The 15,921-nt window shown below is 40.7% G+C and overlaps 1 protein-coding gene across 8 annotated transcripts in view; it reads left to right on the plus strand.

Moving 5' to 3' along the window:
• Positions 1 to 283: 283 nt before the first annotated feature.
• LOC138753742 (regulator of G-protein signaling 6) overlaps positions 284 to 15,921 on the plus strand; it is a 125,786-nt gene continuing 110,148 nt past the window's right edge. For 4 of the 8 annotated variants that reach the window (XM_069917098.1, XM_069917101.1, XM_069917103.1 and 1 more), the window contains exon 1: positions 307 to 403. In XM_069917098.1, coding sequence (XP_069773199.1) covers positions 325 to 403 — 79 coding nt within the window. In that variant the 5' untranslated portion in view covers positions 307 to 324. Of the gene's footprint in view, positions 404 to 15,921 lie in introns of all 8 variants that reach the window. The other 4 variants (XM_069917102.1, XM_069917100.1, XM_069917096.1 and 1 more) reach the window with 3 other exon arrangements.

Here is a 15,921-nt window from a genome sequence, read left to right on the forward strand (position 1 = left end):
AAAGATATATAACTGACGTTTCAGGCCTGAGCCCTTCTTCGAGGTAGAAGTAAAAAGCAAGCAGATGTCTGAATATATTTAGTGGGCATTGTCCTGCTCCTTGATTCAACTACCTCCCTCAGTCTCCTTCCCAGCTAGAGTGAGAAGCTCAAAGTACCAAAGTAAGCTTGACAGCAGCAGGCAGAGTGATCTTTGGTAACAGCTGATATCGATGTTCGCATGTCCTGCTTGTATGGCTTATGTCCTCCTGGCATCAATTAACTGAAAGAGAATTAACCAGCAATCTTTCTCTTTCTCCAACAGATAGAAACTATTATCACACAGATGCAGGATGACAAAGCAGGTGGTGTTCCTATTCGAACAGTGAAGAGCTTTCTGTCAAAGATTCCCAGTGTCATCACAGGTAAGTTGACTTTCCCAGATTTCCATAAAGCTGATGCAGCTGTTCCCTCACTGCAAACACACAATTTGATGAGATAACATGAAAGTTTATTTTCATACACCAGAGTACAATGAACAGATGCACTGATATCCTACCTTCCTGCAGCCACACGGGGGCATAAAATGCATCAGTTACAATAGTATAAATCACCACAATATGGAATAACATGCAAATGGAAATTTTTAAAAACTGTTGATTCTGGACATGGGAAGTAAAAGCTGAAAATGCTGGAAACATTCAGCAGGACAGACAGCATCTGAGAGCAAGTAGTCGTTCTGTTTCAGGCAGAAGACTTGTCCTCAGAACTGGAAAAGGGGTGAAACAAGTTTGTGAGAACTTGAAGAGAAGCTCGGGGATAGAATGCCGCTGATCTTCGTAAGAGGGAGCAGCAAGGGTTGGAATCTTCTCTGTAACTTAAAAGTAACTCTCCCTGAGAGATCGCTGGCGCTGTAAAGGCATTGCGCTAGCCACTACGCCAACTGGCGGCATGGCTGGCATAGCAGTTAGCGCAATGCCTTTACTGCGCCAGCGATCGGGACCAGGGTTCGAATTTTGTACTGTCTGTAACGAGTTTGTACATTCTCCCCATGTCTGCGTGGGTTTTCTCCAGGGGCTCTGGTTTCCTCCCACCCTTCAAAACGTAGCAGGGGGTGGAGGTCAATTAGGTGTAATTGGACATCATTGGCTCGTGGGCTGAAATGGTCTATTACTGCTCTGTATGTCTAAATTTAAAATGTAAAATTTATCTCCACAGATGGCATCTGACCTGCTGAATATTCTAGCATTTTTAACTTTTATTAACATGTTAAACCTGGATATATTTCCTTTCAAGTTATGCAGTATCTTTCTAACTATATACAAACTATAAATATTTATATTTAAACTAAGATGTTCAGAATACTATTCAACCGGCATCCTAGAATTATTACATATACATGCAGGAATATGACATCCATTGTCTTATCAATGTTCCAACAGTGTTGACGGTCTGCACTGTATAACTAAACTCTTTCCACCTATTGGACTGTCACTTATCATTAACAAATACCTGATTAAAGCTGATTGGTTCTCTGATATCCAGTGCTGTTGCCAGGAATTCACCCCTAATACAGGAGTCAACATTTACTCTATTATCCTATCTGTGCATTCAAAATGACTGGCACTTTCACCCAAATGAAACATCAGTAACAGCACTTCATTTTATGAGATACTAATGAGGGAGATGACAGGCATTTTGAAAATTTGAACACGATAACATGTAAAACACACACAGCTCTGATATAATGAATCAGAAGGTAAGACAATATCAGTGCTTTCAATCGGATTGTAAATATAATTATCTAGATTCATAGCATTGTTCCTTGATGCTGCTTACATTAAACTGAATCTGAAAATCTTTCAATTTGTGTGGTTCCATTTACTTTTTGGCAGGCCATTTGAGAAACATTTGTTTCTTTCATCCAGGTACTTAAATATTTAAGGGTAATTTTGTTAAATAATACATAAGTAGTGGTCAGCTTTAGGCTAGAACCAGGTTCACACCTTGTCCAATATTACTTATGTTGAAGATGGATGGAAGAATTAATTGTACCTCCAAATGTTTACCCTTGAGGTTCTTACATCAAAGTGCAGCAAGTTTGATTGTTCTACATGGAATAAATGAAATACTAATTTTTCAATTCTGGAATCTGGGTTAAATATAATGTACGGCAGTGGTTTTCAAACTTTTTCTTTCCACTCACATACCACTTTAAGTATTCTTTATGCCATAGGTTCTCTGTGATTAGTCAGGGATTGCTTAAGGTCGTATGTGAGTGGCAAAAAGTTGGAAAAACCACTGTTTTAATCGTGCCTAATTGACTTGTTATGTGCACGGTTTCATAACCCCAAAGGAAATGGGCCAATGACAACTTTTCTCAAGCAAAATATTTCCGTTACAATTGGATTTAGAGCAGTGATTCTCAACTTTCCCTTCCCACTCACATACCACCTTAAGTAATCCCTTACTAATCACAGAGGACCGATGGCATAGGGATTACTTAAAGTGGGATATGAGTGGAAAGAAAAAAATTGAAAACCACTGATTTTGAGTTTTAAATTATAAAGATGGTTCTGTCTGCTCTCTTGAAATATCATCTATTTTGCACCAACTGCAACTGTGAACTCTTAATGAAACATCCTTTTATATTTATTATCTCTTCTGTCCGATGGCATATTGTGGTAATTTAAGTCACACTATTCTCAATGATGTATTGTACATACCTGAGTTTCTGCAACAAATAAGTATGTTGGTACATCTGTAAATTCAAGTGCATGAAAATAAACTCTCATATTCAGTAAAGCAGAAGCCAAAGCACAACGTGTCCAAGTACTCCAGCCAGTGTGGAACTGGTGCAATTGGGAACTGTTGTCTGCTCTGGGCGAACTGCACTAGACTGCATCAATAGACCAGAATATTTTACATTCCACCATTGACATCAATCAAGTGAATATGTAAAATAAAATATTTATTTATCAAGGATATTTATTTATCAAAGATATGCATTCAATATTCATATGGGAAATAAAAGGAGAATTAGATGGGCTCTGTGACAAATTAGAATTTCCTGATAATGTTCAGAAAGTAGTCAAAGCAACACATACATATTTCTTGGTTTTATGTGTGCTTTAACGAGATTTACTGAATCCATCATGTGCAGCAATGGTAAAAGGCCAATTTGTCAGCTTTAAGGCTGACTACAACTTTATCATATGCACCCTTTTAAATCAACTCTTTGTGGAAATATTGATGTATCTTTTCTTTCATTCAAATCATGGACGATTGGGTCAAAAATAGAAGGCAGTAATTGAAACATATTGTTTAGGTGATGGATTGTAAAATTATGCAGAAGAATTGTTGTTTGCAAGATCACATTAATAATTTAAGAATATATAAAGTGCATTTGAATGGCTTTTTAGATTAGAAAATTGTGACGTTATTCAAAAAAGTCTACGCTGTGGAAAAAATACACTATTTATGATTTGGACTGATTGCATTTTTCACGTATAATGCACATGATGCGCTGATTAAATGTTACATTTTCAGCTTTCTCATTGAGCTATTGGGCTGTTCATTGTTAAGTACACGTTGAATTCTGCATTAGGATTATTAAATACTTCTCATGTACAAGGTTCAGTTGAACTGCAGGTTTTCTATCTTTCTCAGTTAATCAAATATTATTTATTTATTTATCTTTATACAATTTATGTACCTGTAAATAAAATATATGTGTATTTATATAATATATATTGTATAAAATAAAATATTAAAATAATATTATCAATTCTATCTCAGCGACCATTGAGAAACATAATTGGACAACTAAGCGTGCTGTACATTTCTGCGAAACCCAGTACGGCTTATCTGTGCCTGTGGTTTGTGAAGACTGTTTGCCTTCAATTTGTAGAGTCATATAGCATGGAAACAGGCCCTTCAGCCCAATTTGTCAATGCTAGCTAAGTTGCTCATCTGAGCCAATTACATTTGATTGTATTTGGCCCATACCTTTCCAATCCATGGGCCTGTCCATATGTCTTTTTGTATCCTCCTCTACCACTTTCTCTGGCTGCTCTTTCTATATACAGTATACAACACTGAGTGAAAAAGTTGTCACACAGGTTGCTTTTAAATCTCTTACCTTTCACTTTAAGCCTACGGCCTTTAGGTTTGGACTTTCCAACCCTAAGGAAAATACTACAACTATTCACTTTATCTATAATTTTGTATATTCCTGTGGTCACACCTGAATCTCCTACACTCCAGGGAAAACAGTCCCAGCTAAGCCTGCCTCTCCTTATAGCTCATACCCTCCTGCCCCAGAAACATCCTCATGAATCTTTTTTGCACTCTTTTCCAGTTTGATGACATCCTTAAACAAGAGTGACCAGAGCTACGTACGGTATTCCAAATATGGTCTTACCACGATCTTGTACAGTTCTAACAAGACCTCAGCTCCTGTACTCAGCGCCCTTACTGATGGAGTTAAGAATGCCAATAACCTTCTTCACTGTCCTTACTGTCTATGTCATTACTTTTGGGAAACTATGTTCCACTACCCCTAGGTCCCTTTGTTGTATAACACTCAGAAAATCCTTATCATTCACTGTTTATGTCTTTCCCTGGTTAAAGTCCCAAAATATAACACTTCAAACTTATCTCAATAAAAATCCATCCTCCATTCTTCAGCTCTCTGACTCACTAGATCAAGATCCCATTATGATCTTAGATAACCATCTTCATTGACCACTACTCCACCAATAACAACACCAGAATCAGTTCTGGCTTGAGACTGCTGGCACCTTTAATGCTGTCAGACATCTCTTCAGCTGATTACTTCTCCTGTCAAAAGTGAACTCTTCTCATCTATTGTGATTGGATACAAACCAGAGAAGTCTTCCCTGCACATATCATTTTTTTTGTTCTTAAGATGGAACAACATTGGTAGTGGCATAGTGGATGACTTAGGCCATTTCAGGGAGGGTTAAAAGTCAGAGAAGATGTGGAAAAGGTGTCACATGTGGGCAAGACAAGGGATGACAAGGTCCTTCCCCCTGCCCCCTGATTCTTTAGTGAAGCTGAGGAATCTTTACAGCAGTATTTCAGTGTTCATGTTTGTTTCTCTGGTGTTAGCCTATAGTTCACTGAATGTATTGAATTCCTTTTTACGACTCAGTGATTTGATTAGATCTGACGTAAAAGCTGTGACCTGGTTACAAGGTGAGGAGGCCACCAGAGTACATTGCTATCATTTCCATAAAAACTCTGGCGTGCACATAGTACTGGTTGTGAGTTTGCTAATGTAGGATTCAAAATGCAACTCACTTATTTCCTTCTGTTCCATTCCTGAGGCATAGTTCCAAAGACTATTTCCATGAGCAACACTTGCTCCTGTCCAAGCTCATCACCTCAAAGTCTTTGAGTATGAATTGAAGAAAACATGTCAGCGCCTCTACCTCCTCGGGAGTTTGCCGAGGTTTGCATATATGGGGGTTGGAGGGTTATGGGCGAAGAGTGGGAGGGGGGAACTAGTGGAGTTGTCCAAGTGAACCGGTGCGGACTCAAAGGGCCGATATGGCCTGTTTCTGCGCTGTAAACTGTTATATGATTATATGGTTATAGCTGGCAAAAGAGGGTTGTCAATAATAATTGCTGTTGTAAATGTCAAAGAACTGAAGGTGGCCATAACTTGAAACAAAAGCAATATTGGAAACGCTCAGCAGGCCAGGCAGCATCTGTAAAAAGAGAAACTGAGTTATTGTTTTGAAGGTTGGAGATTCTATCAGAAATGGGAAAGAGAGAAAAGAAGTTAGTTTTAAGTTGCAGAGAAGGACGTTAGGCACTGTTCCATCTAAGCTGCGCAAGTCCGTGTGCACACGCGCTTTGCAACCACCGCACAAAGGAAATTAATGTGCGCTCAAAAGGTTAGTTACCTAAAATAATGTCGTAATTAATAATTATACTTATTGAAAAGAATTCCTTGGCTAACTGTTTCTGTTAACTAGTTAGTTGGTTAAACAAGTAATTAATCATTCTTGTATAATATTAAAACATGCCAAAACTTTTCAATCAGCTATGAGAGATAGGCTGTGCCAAAATTATCTTTAAACAGTTTCAAGCTTACATTTGCACGAGAATTCAGTGCGCACATGCTTTTGTCACAGGAAAAAAAATTGCAGACCATAAGATTTCTGCGCACACTGACTACTAAAAATTAGAGGGAACATTAACATTAGGGTGGGGAAGGGGTTGGGAAATAGATGAGACAAAAGGAATGCCTTGATGGGATAGGCCAGGATTGCAGTAGGGATAAGCTGTTGATGAAGTCATCTGCTGCATTGGTAACTGAGTGAAGTGAAAGAGACTAGAAAAAATGTAAAGGCACTAATATTGCTGGGCATCTCTGACCTCATTGGCCTTTATTATCAGGGACTTGTGCTAGCTGAAGCAAGAGAACAGTCTGTCAGGCAACACCCTGTATTCTCCATTAATATCCTCATGCAGGGTTTTGACCCAAACATCGACAATTCCTTTCCCTCCACAGATGCTGCCTGACTCACATCTTCCCCTCTCTCCCCTCTTTACCTTTCAAAGGCAACCCCTCCCTCTATGATTCCCTTGCCCACTCATCGCCCTTCCCACTAATCGCCCCCTTGGTACCTTCCTCTGTGACCACAGGACGTGCCACACTTGCTCCCACACCTCCTCCTTCACCATCATTTGGGGCCCCAAACAGTCCTTTTAAGTGAAGCAACACTTCACTTGTGAATCTGATGGGGTCATCTACTACATCAGGAGCTCCCGTTGTGGCCTTCTCTACTTTGGAGAGACTGGGAGATTGCTACCTTCACTCTGTCCACAACAAGGTCAGGGATCTCCCAATGGCACAGCAATATCAATGTTGTGCCCCACTCTCACTCTGATGCATCTGTCCATGGCCTCATGCACTGCCAAACCAAAACCAGCCATAAATTGGAGGAGCAGAACCTAATATTCCATCTGGGTTCTCTCCAGCATCGACTTTTTTGGTTTCTGTAAGACCATTCCCCATTTTCCCTCTCTTCCCTATCCCTCTATCTCATTCTCTAACCCTTTCCCTTTCCATTCACAGACCTATCCCCACCTCTCCATGTCTGCTGTCATGCCCCCTCTCCCTTATGCACCTCCTGACTGGGGGCCTGTGCTCCTCTTCTGCCCCTCCCCTCGACCGTTTTATTCAGGCATCTGTCCACATTTACTCATACCTTGATGAAGAGCTCAGGCCCGAAACTTTGGTTATGTATCCTTATCTTTGCTATATAAAGTACTGTTTGACCTGCTGAGTTTCTCCAGCATTTGTATTTTTACTTGACTTACAGCAGTTTGTTGCTTTTGCTTTTGCCATAATATACCTGGTGTATAGTGTGGCCATTCCAAAGGAGGACACGGTCATAGGTTACAATATATATTAATATATGTACACGCACATACACATACATACATATGACAGTGTGTTTGCCTTTGTTGATTTTGCAATACCATTTCATTTAAAGATTTTATATTTATACCGGTATATAGTAACCAATGACTATGTCCTCCTTTGGAATGGCCACCAGTTTATCAAAATGAATTGGGCCTTTGACTTAATGTATCAAGAAAGTGCAATATATTTGGGTGGCATGGTTCACATATTGGAATTTTCCAAATCAAGTCTCTTGGGTGGGACTTGACACTACAATCTTCTGACTCAAAGGAAAAGAATTGCAATCTACTGAGATAGCTCTATACATCCATTATGTTGTCATTTGAAAGCAAAGTTAACTGGAGCAGGAATGTAAATTTGATTCATGGATTATGCCATAATATAGATGGTTATTTTCCTTTGGTTCGTGTATTTTATTGTCTAATGTTGAAGACAATTGCATGTGTTATTTCATTCGGCCTGAGAAATAGTTAACTGTAAAAATAAGCTGGCAAAACAACTGCGTGGGGATTTAAGGCTGAAAAAAAAAATCTTTGGATACCAGAGGGCTCATATTTGTTACATATCAGCAGTTGGGATTGAACAGTAGAAATGTGAGAATGTTATATCGAAAAAGAAAGAGAGGGAGATGAAGATTTAAAGGACTTCTGCTAATTAGAGCTTTTCTCCTGAAAACTGATAAACCTTGAAGTTCTTGAATTATAGCCAGATTAAATGGAATTGCAGTGCCCTTGAGCAAAAACCTTTGTTATTTAGTTTCTGAGAAAAGGGCAAAGGGTCATCAATACAAATGGAAGAAAGCATCTTTTCCAGCCAATTAATTTAAGCTGTGTACTTATGATGGTACAAGAGAGCGCAAAGGTGAAAAAAGAGACATTTATCCATTGTAGGGTCTAAATGCCACCAATCTTTCAATCAAGTTAAAATTTCAAACCTGTTAATGATATTGACTGCCAAAGTTCGTTCATTAATTAATTCATCCTCTCTCTGTCTGTCTCTCTCTTAAACACACTCATTCAGTCACACATTAAAAGTGGCACCACTGACAGTGGAAAGCATAAATAGCGTGGTGAGAGGGAACTGGACTTTTCAGAATCAGGTTTATTGTCACAAACGTGTCACAAAATTGGTTGTTTTGCAGAAGCAGTATTGTGCATTACAGGTTCAAAATTTCTTTCAATTATGGTTCTGTAAATACAATATTTAAAAATAAATAATTTATGCAAAATAGAGAAAAATGTGAGGTGGTGTCTACGGATTCATTGTCCACTCAGAAATCTGATGTCAGATGGAAATAATCTGTGTGCATCTTCAGGCTCCTATACCTCTTTCCTGATGGTAGCAGTGAGAAGAGGGCGTGACCTGAGTGGTGAGGGTCCTTGAGGACTCAAGCTGCTTTATTGAGGAACCATGTCTTGAAGATGTCCTTAATGGAGTGAAGACTAATACCCATTTACAGCCCTCTGTAGTCTTTTCCTGTTCTGTGCATTGGCACCTCCATTCCAGACAATGATGCAACCAGTCAGAATGCTCTCCACGGTACACCTGTAGAAATTTGAAAGTCTTTCATGACGTACCAAATCTCAAGCGCCTAACAAAATAAAGCCGTTGGTGAGCCTTCTTCATGATTGCATCGACATGATGGCACCAGGATAAATCAGTGAGGAGGAGATGTTGTTACCGATCCACTTGGACTGTGGTCTTCTGACGAGGAAGACCAAATGCAGAGGGAGGTGCAGAGGCCCAGGTTTTTGAACCTTGCTGACCAGTACTGAGGTGATGATGGTATTAAAAGCTGAGGTGTAGTCTGTAAGTACTGCTGTTGTCCAGGTGATCCAAGGCAGAGTGGAGAGCCAGTGAGATGGCATCTGCTGTGGACCAATTGAGATGATAGGCAAATTGCAGTGAGTCCAGATCTTTACTTAGCTACAAATTAATTCTGGCCATCAACAACCTCTCAAACCATTTCATCCCAGTAGATGTGAGAGCTACTGGGCAATAGTCATTGATGTAGCTCACTCTGCTCTGCTTGGGCACCAGAATGATTGATGCCCTTTTGAAGCAGGTGGGAACATCTGACTGCAGCAGTGAGAGAGTGAAAAATGTCCATGAACATTCCCTTCCCTTCCCACAGCTTTTGATTGGGGTACTCACAGTGTGTGCACTTAGGCACACACTCATCCATGCAGGTCCTGACGAAGTCGATGACAGCCGTGGCATATTCATTGAAGTTTGAATATGTCCAGTCCATATTCCAGGCTAGGAGAGCAGAACTGGGACATAACTCTTACGTTTATGCATCATGGTAAATTGATGATGACACAAACGCTGCCACCTCTGCCTTTACCTGATGCCGGTGTCTGGTCCACACGGTGGAAGGTAAAGCCCTCAGACTGTAGCGCTGTGTTCGCACTACTCTTGTTCAACCACATCTCTGAAAAAAACATATCGCACAGCGATCCCTGATGTCCTTCTGCTGCTGTAATCTGGCTCAGAGTTTGTCTAGTTTATTTATTAAAGGCTATGCGATAGCCAGGAAGATGGTAGGGAGTGGAGGCCCCAGGGCCTGATGTTTTAGTTTAACCTGCTGCCCTCCTCTGTATCCGTGTAATCAGATCTGAAAGAGATTCTTTGCTTTTGACCTCTGTGCCCTCCACAGAAGATTCACTGGCTATCTATTCATAGGTGCTAACCTTTAAAGAACAACATAAAGAGGACACGAGGAAGGATGAAAATAAAGCAGGGAAGTATGAAAGCTTGCAAGCTGAGGTGATGAGGATAAGATTTTTAGAAAGAAAGATGCAGAGAGAACCATAGAGTTTTAGAAACATGAAGATAAAGAGGGGGAAGAATACCAAAAAAAAAACTGATACGAAGCCATTGGAAGAAAACGATTTCAATTCTATCTGAAAAACTGCACAAGAAACAATTGCCACCTCTTCCTCCGCTGAAGAGTTGTTTACTGCTGCCGAGGAAATAAACATATCAGTTGAAGTGTTTGATGTGCCTTAATCTCCATCGCAATTTTTATTGCTTTTAAATTTAGATTCTCTAATCATAATAGAACTGTAATATTCAGCCTAAGTGACATGCTGATGTATGATAATAACTTGATGCCCCATTAAAACGTGGCAGTTCATCTCACAATCGAACACCATGCTTCAAAGTCATGACCTTGGACGATTATATCAATTTTATCATAAGCTCCCTCTGTTGCATTGAAAGGCTGTTCCACAGAAGAGTGTTTTGTTGAGTGTTACCATGGGAATTGTGCAGCCTACCATGCTGTTATCGAATCGGGGACATATACTCCCATCCAAACAACTTTAATGAACATAGTTTGCATTAGTGTGATTTGTGGAAGAGATTCTTTCTTTCTTCTTCTTTCTTTCTTTGGCTTGGCTTCGGGGACGAAGATTTACGGAGGGGGTAAAAAGTCCACGTCAGCTGCAGGCTCGTTTGTGGCTGACAAGTCCGATGCGGGACAGGCAGACACGATTGCAGCGGTTGCAGGGGAAAATTGGAAGAGATAACCTAATAACAAATCACACACAGAGTGTACTTTTGTCAAATATCTTAGAAAGTTGAATATTCCCGCACCTGGAGGTAGCAGATAGCATCTCTAAGTGTGTGTGTGATGAATCTGCACCCTTTCATACTGTAACTGTCGTTAGCTTACAAGGTATTGTAGGCATAAAAGGCTACAGTCCAAGAGCTGATAAATGGGATTAGTAGAGATGGGTACTGGATGGTTGACATGAACATTGTGGGCTGAAGAGCCTGTTTTCTGTACTGTTTGCCAGGGCAGGGTATCAAAAGGATGGGGTATTTTCCACTAGGCAGCAGAATGGCTGCTTGAACATGTCACAGATCTTCTCTGTCAGTCTGTGTGAGGAATCACAGCATTCATTGTTCACAGCAAGTTGGCCATGGGCCTAAGAACATAAGAAAGTAGGCCATTCTGAGCCTTGAGCCCACTCAGCCATTAAACAAGAGCATCCCTGATCTTCAACCTCAAACACTCTTCCGATCGATTCCTTTAACATCCAGAAGCCTATCGTTCTCAGTTCTCACTCCAATCAAATTCTGAGTTTTCTTCCAGGGTAGAGAATTCCATAGATTCAATACCTTTTCAATGAATGGCCTATCCCTAGTTTTGAAGCTATTGTCACTTGGACCCCTTAACCAGGGGAAACATCCTTCTACATTGTGGTGATACAACCACTGATCATTTCCACAGCAGCGCTCACATGCATCTCACTGACGAGCTTTCTAAATATTGCTATCCATTTCAATTCGGCCAAATTTAATCCTTCTAAACTCAGGAAAATAGAGTCCTCGGCTTCTCAACCTCCCATCTAGTGACAGACTGCAACCAGCCCAGAAGCTGGCCTGATCAATCTTCACTGAGCTCCCTCAGTAGTATTCCAAAATTCTTCACCATGGACCAGGTGTGTTCACATCAGTTTATAAATATGATGCAACATCTTTACCCTTGGCTCATATCCTCTTGCAATTAAATCCTTCATGCTTACTTTGCACCTGAATAATAGTTTTTAATAACTTGTATATATGCATGAGTTGCGCACTAGAGACCAAGTAGTTAGTGTACAGCAAGTTTCACGCTTTTGCCACCTGTCATTTGTTCTGTGAGATCAACTACAGGTGACACTGCTGGAGATAGGACTGAACATTGAACTGCATAATTAGTCACACACATCTGAATACTGAGGGAGCAAAATCTTTTCTGCTTCTGGTATCTGTTTGAGCTGATAGGTGAGTGCAGTAATTGGCCACTTGGGCCACAGTACTCACCAAGCTGGCTCCTCGTTCTGCCTGCTCTCAGGCAAGGTGGGTGGGGGCTGGTGATATATTTGTGGCTTTCTTTACGCAATGCTGGGCATCGCACTGGGACATGCAGCAGAAATCTCCAAATTGCAAAGCATAGAAATACATGGCCACGGAGACCTCAGTGAACACTAGCAAGGTGCTCTTTGTGTGGCTCTACAAATGGTTACTGTCTGAAATGTATCTTTATCTTTGCTATACTGTATAGATAACGCCTCAAACCGTGCATCTTGGCGCCTCACAGTTTGGCGGGCAGCAACCTCCTTTGAAGAAGACCGCAGAGCCCACCTCACTGACAAAAGGCAAAGGAGGAAAAACCCAACACCCAACCCCAACCAACCAATTTTCCCCTGCAACCGCTGCAACCGTGTCTGCCTGTCCCGCATCGGACTTGTCAGCCACAAACGAGCCTGCAGCTGACGTGGACATTACCCCTCCATAAATCTTCATCCGCGAAGCCAAGCCAAAGAAAAAGAACTGTATAGTGCACTGTTTGACCTGATGAGTTTCTCCAGTTTTGTACAGTATTTTTACTTCAATCCCATTGTCTGCAGACTTTGGTGTTTTATGCAATCGTTTCTGTCGCTCAGTGTGCCACATGTTACTGATGCTCCACAAAATAATTGAGATTGAGATCTGCATTAGAGCCCCGTAAACTATTTACTCAAAGGTTGCTTGTGAATGCGTAATATAAGTCTCAAGGTATCATGATAATAATGTTGACTTAAATATTTTGTACTTGGTACAAATATCGTACAGTGCAACACAAAAAAACAGGCCCATGGCCCATGCTGTATGCGCCAAGCACAATGCCAATTAAGCTAAATCTCTGCTGCTTGCACGTAATCCAAATCCCTCCATTCCCTCCATCTTCATGTGTCTACCTAACAGCCTCATAAAAGCTACAATCGATCCTGTTTCTGCCCCTATTCCTGGCAGCCTGTTCCAGCCACCTACCATGTTCTATGTAAAAAAGCTTTTCCACACAATTCCTTTAAACTTTCCCCTCTTCACCCTCATCACATTCCTTCCTGCACATGACATTTTCGCCCTGCAAGAAAGATTCTATCAGGTCACCCCTCGTCTTCGACACTCCAAACAAAAGAATACAATGTTGTCCAACCTCTCCTTAATGCTCCTACCCTTAAATCCAAGCAGCATCCTAGTAAATCTCCACTGTACCCTTTCCAAAGCCTCCACATGTTGCTTGTAATGGAGCATAGATTTGAATTTTTATGAATAAACAATATTTTAAAACCTGTTTTGGTCTGATGTATCAGACTTTGTCCTTGCTGAGATTTGATAAGGAGAATCTCTGTTGTATTCCCAAGTAGTTATAGACTCCTGCTGGGAAGCTTTCTTTTCTGTTTCATTCATCCCCTTTTGAGGAACCTGTGCCCTCTTCCAAGGGCCCTTGCTAATTAATTATCTGGTTACAGCCAAAAATATTGCTGTTTATTCTTTCTGACACCATTTCTCTTTCTCTTTTCCTTCTCTTTCCCCTGCTCTCCCCTCGCTATGCCTGTCAGCCACGTCTTCCTTCCTCTAGCTCCCCATCCCTTCTCTTCCTTTCTCTTATTGGACCACATTTTCCTTGGCCTTCTCCTCTTCCTCCTCTCACCTCCTAGCTTCTTTCTTTTTTCCCCACTTCTTCCCCCTCCTACCTATATTCACCTATCACCTGCACCTCCCCTCCCTCCAGGATTCTGCCCCTTTCTTGCTATTCCTGATGAAGGGATGTGGCCTAAAAATGTCAACTATCTATCTCCATCCATGGATGCTGCCTGACCTGCTGAGTTCCTCCAGCATTCTGTGTGTTGCCCATAATAATTGTAGAGGTGTAGAAGTCAAGACAAGGTCCTTCTGCAGGTGGCTCACTTGGAAATTTTAAAAAAGGGGGCCAACGCCAGGCATTGGTTAAAAGAAAACAATGCTCAGCAAATCACACTGAGCACAGTGAAAGTTGCTACCTTTCCTTTGGTGTGCATGCTTCATGAGATGGCTTCATGTTGTATCTCTGTCTCTGATTTCCAATCTGGCAGCACTGACTATATATTTGAACATATAATTCTTTTTGAATACAGAATTTTATTCTTGATTTTGAAAGACTCACACAAATCCAATCAAACAGCATAATCTCTCTCAACAATGGAATACAAGATTCAGAGTCTGTTTATTCTCTCCCCCCCCCCCCCACCAATGCCCTAATACCACAAGAAAAAGACTATAAAACCACACAAAAAAACAATTATCGATAAAATCACAAACCCTTAAAATAACTTGAGAAAAACCTAAATGATCTGAAATTAAAAAAGGAACAGAATACAAGAGCACGACATCTGCACCACGACCCACTTCATTGATCTTAATCATTTCACGACTGGCACAGATTTATTTCCTTTCTTTATTAAAGGGGTATAGTTATATCTGTGCACCAATGTGTTGCAGATAGGGTTGCCGCACCCTAACGAATGTGCCATATTTCCTCCCTCAATTGTACATGATTTTCTCCAGGGGAATACAACTCTACATTTCCGTATTCCATTGTGTAATATTTAGTTGGGAGTCGGACTTCCATGTGACCGCTCTACACTTCCTGGCTACCAACAGGGCGACCTTCACAAACTGAATTTGGTATGTCCATAATGTTTCCCAGATCCTGTGGAAAATCCACCTTTGTAATTTTTTTTCAGAATGTTCCCCAGATCCTCCCAGAAGGATTTCACCTTTGTACACAGCCAGGTTCAATGTAGAAAGGTTACAATCTCCATTCCACATCTAAAACACATTTCCAAAATTTTTGATTTAGATTTATGTAATTTCTGTGGTGTGAGATATAGTTAATGAAGGAAATTGTATTGAATTGTTTTGCACAACCTGTACCTGGCATTAATAACTGCTGTCATGCTGTCCAGACACAGGTCTGACCAGCACCGTTCATAGATTGTTGTGTCCAAGTCCATCTCCTACCTTTCCCTCGACCTGTGTAAGCCCGGCTTCGGGCCTTCATTTTGGAATAGGAGATACATCATAGAAATAAACTTAAGTATATTCCCCTTTCGAATTAGAATCTCCATGCCAGTACACGCGGGTAGGGCTGTAGAAAGTCCCAAATTATCCCTTAAGAAAGATCTTAGCTGAAGATAGCAGATAAAAATTTTATTCCACAAATCATACTTATTCCTCAGCTATTCGAATGACATGAGTTGCCCCCGTCCATAACAATCCTCGATACACCTGTTCCCCTTCTGGCACCAGGTGTCCAGGATCTTATTATCCAGTCAGAGGCATTAATTTGTTCTGGAACAAAGGTATTTTAGGAGATAACCCCAGCTTTTTTCCCATTCTTCTTTCACTTTTTCTTGTTTTTTTCTTGTCTTCTTGTTTTCTGGGTGTTTTTTCTTGGGGTATCTTCCTTTTTCTGTCTTCTATTTTCTGTGATCTGGGGAGCTCTAAATTCCTCTTACTGCCCTTCCGCCACCATCTTGCTCTCTTGCATGCACATATAGTTGATGAAGATTGTTTACTCCAGATAAGTATTCTTGGCTAGTTACTTGGAAATTCGTGTAACTAATTTATGTTGTATGCCACATTCAGATTAAATATATACCTATACAAAATAGGTACCACATG

This window comes from Narcine bancroftii, chromosome 2, assembly GCF_036971445.1.
Source record: "Narcine bancroftii isolate sNarBan1 chromosome 2, sNarBan1.hap1, whole genome shotgun sequence".
Taxonomy (NCBI): Eukaryota; Metazoa; Chordata; class Chondrichthyes; order Torpediniformes; family Narcinidae; genus Narcine; species Narcine bancroftii.